Here is a 12,885-nt window from a genome sequence, read left to right as displayed (position 1 = left end):
GTTGACCTGAGTGATCTCAGTGATAAGAATTCTCCTAGGCCCTGGCCAGACTGTGGATTCTGAGTCCTAATTGTATTTGGGAGTGTGTACAGGGTCTTAATTGGATTCTAACTACATGTGTGATTTATACAATGAGATATATATTGATATTACTATTTCTGAGATAACGCCACTTAATGTGGCTTAAATATGTGTCCTGGACCAGGTGCTATGAGGAATTTAAAAGAATTAGTGTACAGTTCTGAAATGTATCAACTTCAATTTTTAGTTTCATAAAGTCAGAAATGAATTTATTTTCTCTAATATCTAACCCATGGTTAGATAGTATTAATTGTTTCTTTTCTAGAAAATGTAGAATATTGTATTTCAAGTCCCTTGCAGAGAATTTTTTCAAGTAAGAATATTAAATATATTAAATATTTTTCATAAAATCCAAAAATATTACATTTTTTAAATTAAGAAAAAAACAGTATTCTGACTACTCTCAAATTTGACACTGAAATAAAAACAAATCATGCGTACTTTTTTCTGTTTCCCCTCATCCACTCTCTATTATTAGGAGACATCGTCAGCAAACATAGTTATTCACTACTTAAATTGTTTTAAAACAGTTTAAAATCGTAGTTTATGTTCATCAGTAGCTCATTACTTTGGTACAAGTAATCAGCTGCCACTGTGATTGATAAAAATTCATAGGAAGGCCAGAAATACACATGGATTTGGCTATCGACCCTTTCTTAATGCTTCTACAAGTTATAGGTAATTTCACTAATATCTCAAACATAACAGTCTTCTATTGTACTATAAATTTTGAAAATCCTGATTTCAGTTACCAAAAGGGAAGACACAGTAGCCAAGTGGTAGAAAGGCTTTTCTGCACACTGCAAGCACATACTTGCTTTTTTTTTCTGAATTCATAGCAAAACTCAAATTCCTAGAAGGTCAGTTCATGTACATGATAAAATGTTAAACTTTTCCCTTCAGCACAGCTTGAATCCAGACGCTAGCTTCTCACAGTCATTTGCTTAACACTTCTCCAGGACTAAGGCTTTGGGACAGGGTGATACACGGTGAGCACTGAGGGTTCAGTTTACAGATGCTTCACATCCATATTCATCTTTTTAAAGAAATAAGAGCAACAGAGAAGAAGCTGTGTTACAGCGGAAGACAGCCGCCAGTGCCCCGCCGCCACCCAGCGAGGAGGCGGTGTCCAGCAGCTCGGAAGACGACTCCGGGACCGACCGAGAGGAGGAGGGCTCCGTGTCGCAGCGCTCCACTCCAGTGAAGATGACCGACCTGGGCGACAGTGCCAAAGTGACAGAGGTGAGGGACCCGGGAGAGGCTGCTGTCCAGTGAGGCTCTGGACAAGCAGCTCCAGAATCCCGCGTTCAGCTGAAAGGCTGAGAGCGAGGAAGAGTCACGTCACCTCACTCCACCATTCTCATGCGCGGTGTGGGAGGTGCTGCAGAGACGAATACATTTGGAAAAGATATTACTGAAAATGGTTCCTGAAATTGCTATTTTTGCGTCCACGTGTAATAGTAAATTTCTTGTCACTTCAGAATTCTTAAAGTGAATCCTGTCCCTCTTTGAGCAACCCATCCACTTGAGGTCCATTTGTTCCCTTGCTTAGCACATTACGGGAATGCAGGGTTTGCACCTGGGCCTCACAATCTCTGCCTAATCCCAGTGGGAAGTTCATCCTGTTGAATTTGATATGGATAGTACATTGAGGGAAAACAAAAGACAAGTGAACAATAGAAAAATCAAATTTAGCTTTAGGGGAACTGGATTTCTAGAAAGAGCCAGAAGTCATTTGAGGTAGACATGGCAAATAAAAGGTAATGATGTGGGAACTAAATCTGTTATTCTGGGCATTGGCAAAGTGCAGCCTATTGGCCAAAGCAGCTTGCTGCCATTTTTTCTAAGTAAAGTTTAATTTACAACCAGCCTTACCAATTTGTTTATATGTTATCTGTGGTTGCTTTCACCCTGTAACAGCAGAATTACGCTGCTGTGGCAGAGATGATGTGACCCAAGGAACGTAAAGTATTTACTGCCTGACCCTTCACAGAAAATGTTTGCCAACTCTTGCATTATACAAAAGCAATTAGTAATTACCAACTAGTTTTTTATCTAAAATAAACTATTTTAGTGAAAATGAAATACAGTTTTTAAAAAATCATTAACTTAGAAATGTAATGAATACGTTGAAACATTGTGATGGTTTTTATGGGAAAATTCACAGGGTCATTTTCAGAAATTATTAACGTGCTAGATGTCTAAGAACTCTTCCTGATTCCCTTATTTTTTGACCCCAGAATGTAGTCCAGCCCATGAAAGAGGTGTATGGAATCAACCTCTCAGATGGCCTCTCAGAAGAAGATCTTTCCATTTATTTAAGGTAAGGTATTTTCAAGAGAAATTGAGGACAAATGCAAATGTATTACAATAACTTACATCTAATATAACTTTTAAAATTGAAAGTGGTCAGCCATACAGAAGGAAGTGAATTCCACTTGGAATAGTAGCATTTAGGTCAGATTCTGAAACAACTTATATTTGGAGTTAAAAACCCTACTACTTACTGCCTGAGACTCTTGGGCCCCTGAATGATAAAAGTTTATGATACTTACACGTATTTTCACTGCCCAAATGTAAACTGCAGACTGAAGTTCAAATGCATTTCTGCATTCCTGCATTAACAAATTCTCAAGATCAAGTACCTTCTTACAAAATGAACTTGGGATATTGACAGTTGAGGACTTTGTATTCAGTTTAGCTTGGGGTGGGCGGAGGGGGTGGATGTGGCACTGTGGGAGTGGTGACTGAGGAGGAAAAAGGAAGCAGTGATGTACCAATTCAGAGTGTTATAGACTCTTATTAGGAAGATCTAGCTAAAAGGTGGAGATCTACCAAAAGGTATCCAGAAAATCACGTACATAAAAATGTGTCTGTGTGTGTTTGCAGAGATTAATAGTTATCAGATTCTCTACAGAATTCCTCCCCCCCAAATCCTCAAAAACCTAAGGATTAAACACCCATTTAAACACCCCCTCAACCTAGTATTAATATATGTATTAAGAATTCTTAATTATTTCAAATGAACATGATCCCACTTATGTAAGTTTGGCTTATGTAAAATGTAATATAAATGATTACTAGTCTTCAGGTCTTTTTTAAGGAGGGTATTTGTTTTGCAGAATCCACTGAACTGATTATTTTTCACTCTCTACTTCAAATTAGTAAGATCTGCTGGAGAATATGTAAAATATAGAAATATATAGCATTTCTTAGCTGCAGAAGCACTGGTATGACTATGTATCACTGTCCTACTGGAAGTCAACTGAGTCATTCAGAACTCAGCCACACCCTCCTCACTCCTGGACACACAGTGCATTCATAACAGCTGTCACACTCTGTCACTCAACTCAGATAGTTGAAGTAGACCTCTGTAAGCAACATGGTCTAGAAGAATAAATTATCTGGAGTTAGTGACTAATATGACTCTACTTACTGCAGAGAGCATAAGTATACATGTCAATGATGTTCACTCGCTGAAGATGAAAGCTGGACAAGACTAAGCTAATTTAAAAGTTTTTCATTGCACTGTAATGATTTAATAATTGGTAGTTTCTGGAGCACTTTTCCTGACTTTTAAAAAACCTAATAAAAACTACAGGCTGCATCCCTGAGGGTCAGATGGATGCATGGAGCACAGGCCACACCTTGGATGGGTGTACTTGAGAAATATCAGGGGCCCATTGCTATAGGCATCCTCTGACCTTGCTGAGCAGGACTGGGGCCTGCTCTGGCCCCTAGCTACAAGTCCGGTTTAGTGTGGTGGAGGCTTCTCTGAGGAGGCATGGTGGGTCAGTGAAGCTCAGCAGGTGGTCTCCTCAGCCCCCTGTCTCTGTTGAAAGTACCCTTAGTAGTGGCTGCTGTACGCGTGGGGATTCTTGTGGTCCTGAGGAACCAAGTCCTTGTCCTGGGATCTTAGCAGCGTCCTTGCTTCAGGAGCTGGGTCTCTAGCCTGATCTGCCATTTCCTTGCCATTTATTTCACCCAAGCACCATCCCTCTCCCCTTGTTTCCCTCTGCTTCCTGCTGCGGTCACCCTCAGATCCGCAAGGGCTTACGATCATCTTTCTGGCCTCAGGAACATTTGGCTCAGGTTCTATACCACGTTTGAGTAAACAGAATGCAACAAAGTAAACGTTTTCTTTCATTTTTATAGCCACGGTTATAACTTAAACTGTAAGCATTTCCCCCTCCTCTGTTCTCATAAACCCACTCTAACATCAGGCATCATTTATAAACCGAGTCTTGTGTCACATGGGGTCCTCTGTGTGCTTTTCTGATAGAAGTGTATTACTGTCATTCGAACACCCGTACAGTTTGTGTCATCTGCTGAATTTGTGGCAGGTAGTTCCTTTAGCTTACTTTTTTTACACATTGTAATTTGTAGATTTGTGCAGCTGGGGCAGAGTCAACATAAACAAGACAAGAGCAGCCAGCAGTTCTGTTCCAGGTGCCCAGATGGAGTTATAAAATTGTAAGTACTAGATTAGACCTTGTAAAAATAATCTTTGTATTCATGCCTTTAAGACTTTGTAAGAGAAATATTGTGACCAAATTAGTATAAGCACTAAAGCATCTCCTCCTGGTATCCTGTTGGAGGAGAACTGGGAATCTGTGGGCATGCGGAAGAGGCTGGCAGCCTGACCTGTGCTTGAAATGCGCCCTTTAGAAATGGGATTGAAGTCGCTGGGGGATTCCCACCAGTGGGTAGGGCCAGGATGGAAAAAACAGATCTGACCCTGGAGACAAGCTCCTCAAGTTCACTGCCAGACCCCTGAGGGCAGGAGTGGTTTTTCTTTTCTAGCACGGTATCTTCACCAGTTCTTTTAACTTGCTGTTTAGTAAATTAAATAAACACTCTGACACTTTAGGGGTTTTTTACCTTGAGCAAGTAATTTTAAGTTGTGTGTGGCTCAGTTTCTTTATCTGCAAATGTGATAATAATTCCTGCTTCGTGGGAGGGTGGTGACACTTTCACTGAGATAATGCATACAAAGTGCTTAGATCGATGTCTGAAATATGTTCTCATTACGTTGTGATCATCACCATCGTCACATTCTTCTTTGTATTTATCATTGTTCTCTGCTTTTGGGGACCAAACAAAGCGGAGGTTGTGACCAGGAGTAGCTCCCTGATGCCATGTGCTCAGCTGAGTTTCTTTTATGAAAATGGGTCACTGTGGTGATTAAGTGAGGTGGAATATGTAATGTGTCTACATCAGTGTCTGGCATAGAGTTGACATTTAGTAAATGTTCTCTTCCCTTTTCTTAGTCCAACTTTATCAGTTAGTTTAATAAACCATTGATACTGATTGCCTGACTTCTGTCTGTACTATATCTGTGTGTTCCTGATTGTTAAGAGGCTACTGTAGTGATCCAGGCAAAGACTGGTGGCTTAGAGAGTAGTGGCTGGGAGAATTTTGGAAATGAGATGAATCTAGGAAATGTCTGGGAAGTAAAATAGAGAGGAGTTGGATATGGAAAAAAGGCCTTACCAAGGACAGTCGTTAGGATTTTTGGTTTGTGCCGTAGGTTTGATTGATTGATTCATTCATTCATTTACTTAGCAAATAGGTACTTAATACCTATTAGGACCTGCCATTTATCAAGGTAAAGAGCACTGTAGGAGAACTCCATTTGCCTTTCAAGGGGGAACCAAAGTGGCCATGTTTAGGAAGCAATTGGATCAACTGATCTGAACTCAGAAAAGAGGCTCTGGGATTGTGAATGCATACTGATGATAACTGAAGCCATTGGTCAAAGATGACACCACTTGAGAGAATAACAGACTGAGAAGATCTACACGTGAGTCTTAAGGGGGTCTGGGTTTAACACTGGCTCCCCTGTCCATGGGATTTTCCAGGCAAGAGTACTGGAGTGGGGTGCCATTGCCTTCTCCAGAGAAGAGACACAGAGATGGCTAGTCCAGAGAAGGGGAAGGAAAACCAAGATTATTTTATCACAGCCTCCAAAAGGTCTATTTATCCCTTCTTTCTCTCCTCTGTCACTATTTTTTTTTCTCTTTTTAAAAACATAAAAGCTCATTAACTTAGAAACAGGTTTTCCTTCTTAGGTCTAGTTAGCATACGGAAGTATGAGCTCCCAAATGAGCTGATATTAGAGGGGGCCAAAGAGGGAAAAGTATTTAAATGTGTTGGTAAAGTAAGAGACTCTGTTATCAAACTGTATTATTTGAATTGATTCTTCCATTTAAATAGTATAGTACAATTTAGGAGGAGCAGATACTGAAGGGAATATAGCATACAAGATAAAAGAAAAACATCTTCCCATTTCCTTCAACATTTTGTCTACTTTGATCTGTAACTGGTCTTGCTGATAAGTTATTTTTAAATTCTTTTTCTTACAGTATTTAGTATTTGCTTTTCTGAGTCTTAGCACAGATTAAAAAAAAAAAACCATGTGAATCTCGAATTTTGTTAACCTTTTCCACTTAATTAGTAAAGAATCTAACATGAGTATCTTTGCACAGCGTCTTCAGCAGGATAACAAAGAGCTTGGTAGGCTTTGTATTATGTTGTCATGGCAACTGCTCAAGAGTGTTGTTTTTTGGTGTGTGTGTGTGCATGTGGCGTGTGCACTTGCTTTAAATTGAAACTCTGTAACTAGGTTCTTAAAATGTCAGCTATTCAATTTTAGATTTTTAAAGCTGTGCCAGAACCAAGAGAAATTAGATTTATGTGAGATGGTCCAAATCCTCATCTTGTTATGGTTCAGGTTCTAGTATATTTTAAAATATAGCAAGTTTTTTTAAGTTTATGTACATTTGTGTCTACTGATTTCTGGATAATTCATAATCTTTATCAGTTTGTCTTGAAATTATGAGGCAAACAAGTACTCTTTTTCTAAATGAGGTATGTAACAACCAATATAAAATACATTGACAGTGATCAGCTGGCAAGGAGCCAGTAGGCCAGGAGCTCCTGAAGCAGAGGTATGGAAAACTGGATGGAGGAGCTGGACATGGTCGCCCGTGCTCTTGTGGGACATTTCTTAGGAGCGGATCTTAAACCCCAGACTGGTCGGTGTCTGCACTGTCAGCCCAAACACTCAGTTATATCCTCTTTGAGCGTGACCCTCCCTTTGACTCATGCCACTCCCTCAGTGTGTGGGTGCTGATTAGGGAAAAACGACATCAGGCCACACTTCCTGAGCAGTGTGTGATGGGCACTGTTCTATGTACCTTAACCTGTATCAACGCAATTCTCACAATAACTCTAGGAAGTAGGTCTTAACTATCGTCTTCATTTTACAGATGGGGAAATCCCACAGAGAAGTTATCTAACTTGCCCAAGGTCAAACAGCAACTGACATTCAAACCCAGACGAACTGGCTGTCCATCACTAAGCTGTAAATGCCTAGTGTTACCAACTGCTTTTATAACCACAGCAGTAAAAATACTGGGTTATTAGTGTGAACAGCCTTTATTTTGATCCTCTGACATGATCTGGGTTATAGGCGGCTCCAGATGCAAACATAGTGTTTCTGCCCTGTTGAGCTTGAACTTTTTTTTTAATAATATTTAAAGAGAATATGCCTTTATTCTTTTCCTGGTCCCGAGCCTATTGTCTCAAATGTAGACTTGCTTCCTGGGCAGGCACACTTTGCTTGATTCATAACATGGTATGGAGGTTAAGACGTTCTGGGAACAGTGTTACTGCTCTTTAGGGTTATTGCCATCCTAAGTTGTAAGTTCCCCTGCTGCCTCTTGAATTGTAGCTAAATTGAGTGCTCCGTAAATGTCTGTTGAAATGTGCTGACTCTCACCCCCGCCTCCATTACTATCCGAGCATGCGCGGGGCGCTGTGAGCATCTCTCACGGCCCACCTCATCCATCCTTGATCACTTTAGTTCTTCCCCTATTGTGCTTCCTGCTCGTAAACCCTCTGCCCTCTCCTGTTTGTTTCCCTACTACCTTCTAATAGAGGAAAAGAGTGAACACATCAAGGGTTTAGCGTTTTTTTCCTCTCTGTCCTGTTTCCACTTGCACCTGTGACCAGATGCAGAGTGAGACCGGCCTGCAGGGAAGAACTTGCTGAGCCCAGGCAGGTGGGGCACTGTATTCAGGACCACCCTGCCCTCATTGTACGCTCCCAGTTCTCAGCACTTTTTAACTAAGCGATCTATGCCAATCAGTGGAGGTTAAGAAAAACATGAACATGTGTATTATTAGTGCCTACTATTCCATGGCTCACCTATTCCAGGTGTATGTCTCACTTGTTTAAACATTTGTCTTTAAGAAATGGTTCACAATGTAATACGTAGAGTTTGGTAAAAACTGTCTAATTTAGGATCCTTCCAATGGCGGATGAGCTAAATAACTGTTTACTGTATTAGGACCATAGGTTGAATTTATTTGCTAAGAACATCTCACAATAAACAGCATCTGCTGACCTTAGAGGGAATGCCCCTGGGTTTCAGCTTTGGCTAGGGGATCCTCTCACTCATCAGAGGATGCTCTTACACAGAGTCAGGGCATGTTTTCACACCCATGAAGTGAGCATGACACTAGGCTGTGCTTAGCTCAACTTTGTTGACTTTCCATGGTGTCACTTTCAATGCTGTGTCTCTATACACATGTCACTCCAGGGTTCCCACGCCACCGTTGATTTCATCTAGTCCTCTGCAGATAATACTCTCATCTCCGCTGCAGGCTAAAAAAGTGTTTAATGGGCCACTCCTGTTATCTTTTCCAAACACCCAGGGGTGCAGTCTTTAAAGGTTTAAGGATGAGAGCAGCTGGGAAGCAATGATCAATGATTAGCAGCTAGTTCGCTCCATGGGAGGGAGATGATGGCAACAGCAGCTCCTCAGCCCAAGGAAACTAGGCTGTGACCTTTCCTCTCACCCCAGAAACTACCCCAGAAGTCTTTCTTTCTCTTTGACTCTGGCCTTTATTTTTCTCTCTTTAACCCTCTCTGGCTTTTTTATATATGCTTTTCTAATTATCTCTTTCTGCTTCCCCCTAACCCCCTGTTTATTTTACCTCCCTCTTTCTCCCTCTTTTTTCCTTTGCCATCCCCTCTCCAACCCCTCCGGTATTTTTAACTCTGCTTAGTTTTTAAAATACAGTAGTCTCTCCAAAACACAAATCTCTTTCCTGTATTTTAGGATAGTGCTTTTCAGATTGTAATTCTAGACTCATTAGTGGGCTATGAAATTAATTTAGTAGGCTTCCACACAACAAAATGAAAAGAAACTGAACTGAGTCCAGTAGAAGGCTCTAGTGCATGGCACAGGGGTTAAGTCTTGTTTCATGAAACTTTATTTCTATACATAAATATAGCATTGTGTACCAATCTGCCATGCAAAATGCATTTCTCACTGTGGATAACAGTCACAGATTGAGTTTATATGAATGCACCTTTTCTGAGACCAAATGAATTATAAATCTTAACTCTGTTCCCATTATCCAGGCACTTAATGAATGTTTGTTGTTTGAATGAAAATGCGTGAATAATTTCTGTTTGGAATAGACAAGAGAGAGATCAGGAAGAAAAGGGATCAGAAAGAGGTGTAAGAGGTTTCTGTGGTGTATCCAAAGTGGGTAAGTAAATGCAGGCTTTGGAAAATACACTCTCATTACTTACAATGAGTTGAGCACTGAGATGACCATGGAAAGGAAGGAGGTAGCAGGAAGCTCCAGCTGAAATTCAAAATGAAAAGCTATTAGATGTATAAAGGAAAGACAGAAAAGTGAACGCCTCTTTGTTTGAATATTATCTATAATAGTACCTGCATTCTGAATATTATCTATTATAGCACCTACATACTATGTTAAACAAGAAGCTTTAATGGAACAGGGTGAATTTTTTGAACCTTTCAGAGAAGGCTATCCTGAAAGGTTTCTAGCATATAAGGAGTAATAAATGGAAATTTAATTGTAGGTAATTGTGTAATTAATTTAATGTAGCTAAAATAACTTTGATATTTTAAAAATTTAGTATATTGATTATTTTATTTTGGTGACTGCAAAGCATACCATTTATGGAAATTCTGCAGGTTCACATGAGGCCTTGAGTCTCCACCCTGCCAATATAGATTTTTCTTATTTTCCAAGAACCTAGCTAGTGATTCCATAAAGTAAGATGTATTTGTGTGTGTGCTCTGTTGTGTCTGACTCTCTGCGACCCCGTGGACTGTAGCCTGCCAGGCTCCTCTATCCATGGAATTTTCCAGGAAAGAATGCTGGAGTGAGTTGCCTTTTCCTCCTCCAGGGGATCCTCCTGATCCAGGGACCAAACCTGCATCTCCTGCATTGTTAGGCATATTCTTTACCACTGTGCCACCTGGGAAGCCCAAGGCATACTTCTGTAATACAGTAAGGCATTATAGGCACTGTATGCCAGGTTAGGTATATGTACATTAATACACAGTTGAGTGAGAGAGAGAGATAGTCTCTGCTTCTGAGGGTTTCCCTGGTGTCAGGAAATTCCAGGTGGTGGGAAGTGCTGTGAAGGTGGGAGGTGGTGTGAAGAGGAAGCTGTGGGAGTGCAAAGAAGAATACAAATCATATTCCTGGGCAGACTTCACCCAGGCTAAATTTTAAGGGAAAATGGAGTTATCTGGTTGAAGAAGGCAGAGAGGGCAAAGGTTCAAGACCACACACCACTTTTGGAGACCCATACAGAATTCAGTGTCTAATACAAGAGGATTTTCAGTGAGGAGGCCAGAGACACAGACCGACAGGAACAGTCAGAAAGAGATGCTGGGTGAGAGAGTGACTCTTGTCCTAGAAGCCTGTTTTAATCAGGGATGTGGTAAAAGTTACTACGGAAATAGCATGGAGAATGGATTGGAGGCCAAGAGAGAAACAGCACATCTATTAGAAACCCCAGGGCAAGAAAGTGATTGGAGCCTGCTTTTGGCTGTTGAAATAAAGGGATTTATTTTGTAAGGGCAGATTCTGCAGGACATGGTACAATTTGGTAACTAATTAGGTGTGAGGAATGTGTTAGAGGCAGGAGTGTTCTACCTATGTTGACTAGATCTGGTCACCAGAATTGGAAATACAAATCCAAGTTTGGGACAATGATAGGATCAGGTGATTGTCTGGAGTTCTGGGGGATGGTGAGGGACAAGGAAGATTGGCATGCTGCAGCCCTTGGGGTTGAAAAGAGACTGAACAATTGAACAACAGCAAGAGGTTTTACAGAGATTCAGTGATTTTGTGGGTGTTTTTTTTTCTGCACTTAATTTTAAAAGAAAGTAAGTTAAATTTTGTATCTTTCTTTGATGGGGTCCAAGTTAAATAGATTATTATATGTGCTTTTTAAATGTTTTGGAGATCCATGGTCCTATTAAAGGGGGGGATCCTTCAATTACTGATAGAAATGAAGAATTTAGGGGGTTTAAATGTATTTTTAGCCCTTAGAATACTTATTTTTTTCACATGAACAAGCAGGTTAATCCTGAGGGAACAGATCTGCATATCTGTGGCCACGTGAAGAGTATTACTCATTGGTTTTCTTAGCTCTGCATAAAGAATCACATTTTATAACTGTTTAACCTTTTGTTATTTTGGTAGTTTACCAAATTACCATCAATTCTGTGGATAGAAGGTGAGTGGGATGGTTTGGGGCAGATGGAGTGGTTACTGAGCCTTGTGCCATGTCACCGTGCCTTCCTAACCGCCTTTCCTTTTGCACGATGATGATGTGAGCCCAGGTATGATGTATTCATTGCCCTTGTCTTCTCTGAGCTTCTGCAAGAAGTCTTTCCAGCTAAGATAAAATTTTGGTTCCAATACAAGAAAAAAGCATTTCAATTTTATATTTAAATATAGATCTGTCATCGTATGTGTGACTCAGAACCCTTTGGGGCTTTTACACATGATTTTAAAAATAAAGTACAAATCCCATTAAGTCCTAATTTGTGTTTAGAATCCACCAATAGGCATCAATAGTCTTAATGTTGGATCAGTAATTTTCTGTGTTTAGCATTTTGATATTATTTTTCTTATTGTTTATGAAGAAATTTAAGAAATACTACCATTATGTTTTCAAAATTAAAGGTCCATTCATTTTGTAACCATCCTTCCGTCATCCCTCCCAATTTAATGGGAACAGAAAGTCCTTGAATAAAAAAAAAAGCTGTGGTATTTTTAATCTGAAATTAATTAAAAAAAAAACTCTTAAGTTACTTGAGTGCAAGGCTTACCTGCCTTTGTGTCTGCAGTTCATAGCATAATACCTAGTGTGCAGTAAGCATTAAATACATTAGGAATGAGTAATATTCAGTAGTTTAACTTCTTTAAGGAATGTCATGCAATAGTTAGGTGTGATGGAAAAAAAAAAAAAGAAATGTCAGGGTTAACAAATTGAAGCAGATGGCAAGACAAATGATAAATATTTGTTAGCTTTCATTTCACTATAGTATATTTCCAGTTTTAGATGTAACAACACAGAGTTCTTGGCAGTTGTCTCATGATTATCTCAACTGACAAACCATTGATGTTCGTATTAATTCATATGTTAGTAGGACAGGCTAAAATAGGATCATGGTTTTCCTTTTAAGTTTTTTTCAGCTTTATTAAGACAGACTTGACATATAATGTGTGTAAGTTAAAGGTGTACAATGTAATAATTTGATGTATGCGTTACGGCAAAATGATTACCGTAATAAGGTTAGTTAATGCAACCATAACTTCACATAGTAACAGTTGTATATATGTGTGTGTGTATGTGGTGAGAACGTTTAAAATTTACTCTTAGCAACTTTTAAATGTACAAAACAGTATTATTAACTACAGTCACCATGCTGTATATTACGTCTCCAGAAGTTACTTT

At 39.7% G+C, this 12,885-nt stretch overlaps 1 protein-coding gene across 4 annotated transcripts in view; it reads left to right on the top strand.

Moving 5' to 3' along the window:
* FIG4 (FIG4 phosphoinositide 5-phosphatase) overlaps window positions 1-12,885 on the top strand; it is a 179,017-nt gene that overhangs the window by 119,134 nt on the left and 46,998 nt on the right. For all 4 annotated transcript variants that reach the window (XM_042253324.2, XM_042253325.2, XM_060419504.1 and 1 more), the window contains 3 exons: window positions 1,128-1,323; window positions 2,322-2,404; window positions 4,468-4,554. In XM_042253324.2, coding sequence (XP_042109258.1) covers window positions 1,128-1,323; window positions 2,322-2,404; window positions 4,468-4,554 — 366 coding nt within the window. The remainder of the gene's footprint in view (window positions 1-1,127; window positions 1,324-2,321; window positions 2,405-4,467; window positions 4,555-12,885) is intronic.

Source organism: Ovis aries, chromosome 8 (assembly GCF_016772045.2).
Source record: "Ovis aries strain OAR_USU_Benz2616 breed Rambouillet chromosome 8, ARS-UI_Ramb_v3.0, whole genome shotgun sequence".
Classification (NCBI taxonomy): Eukaryota; Metazoa; Chordata; class Mammalia; order Artiodactyla; family Bovidae; genus Ovis; species Ovis aries.
This window is presented reverse-complemented; position numbering and strand designations above follow the sequence as displayed.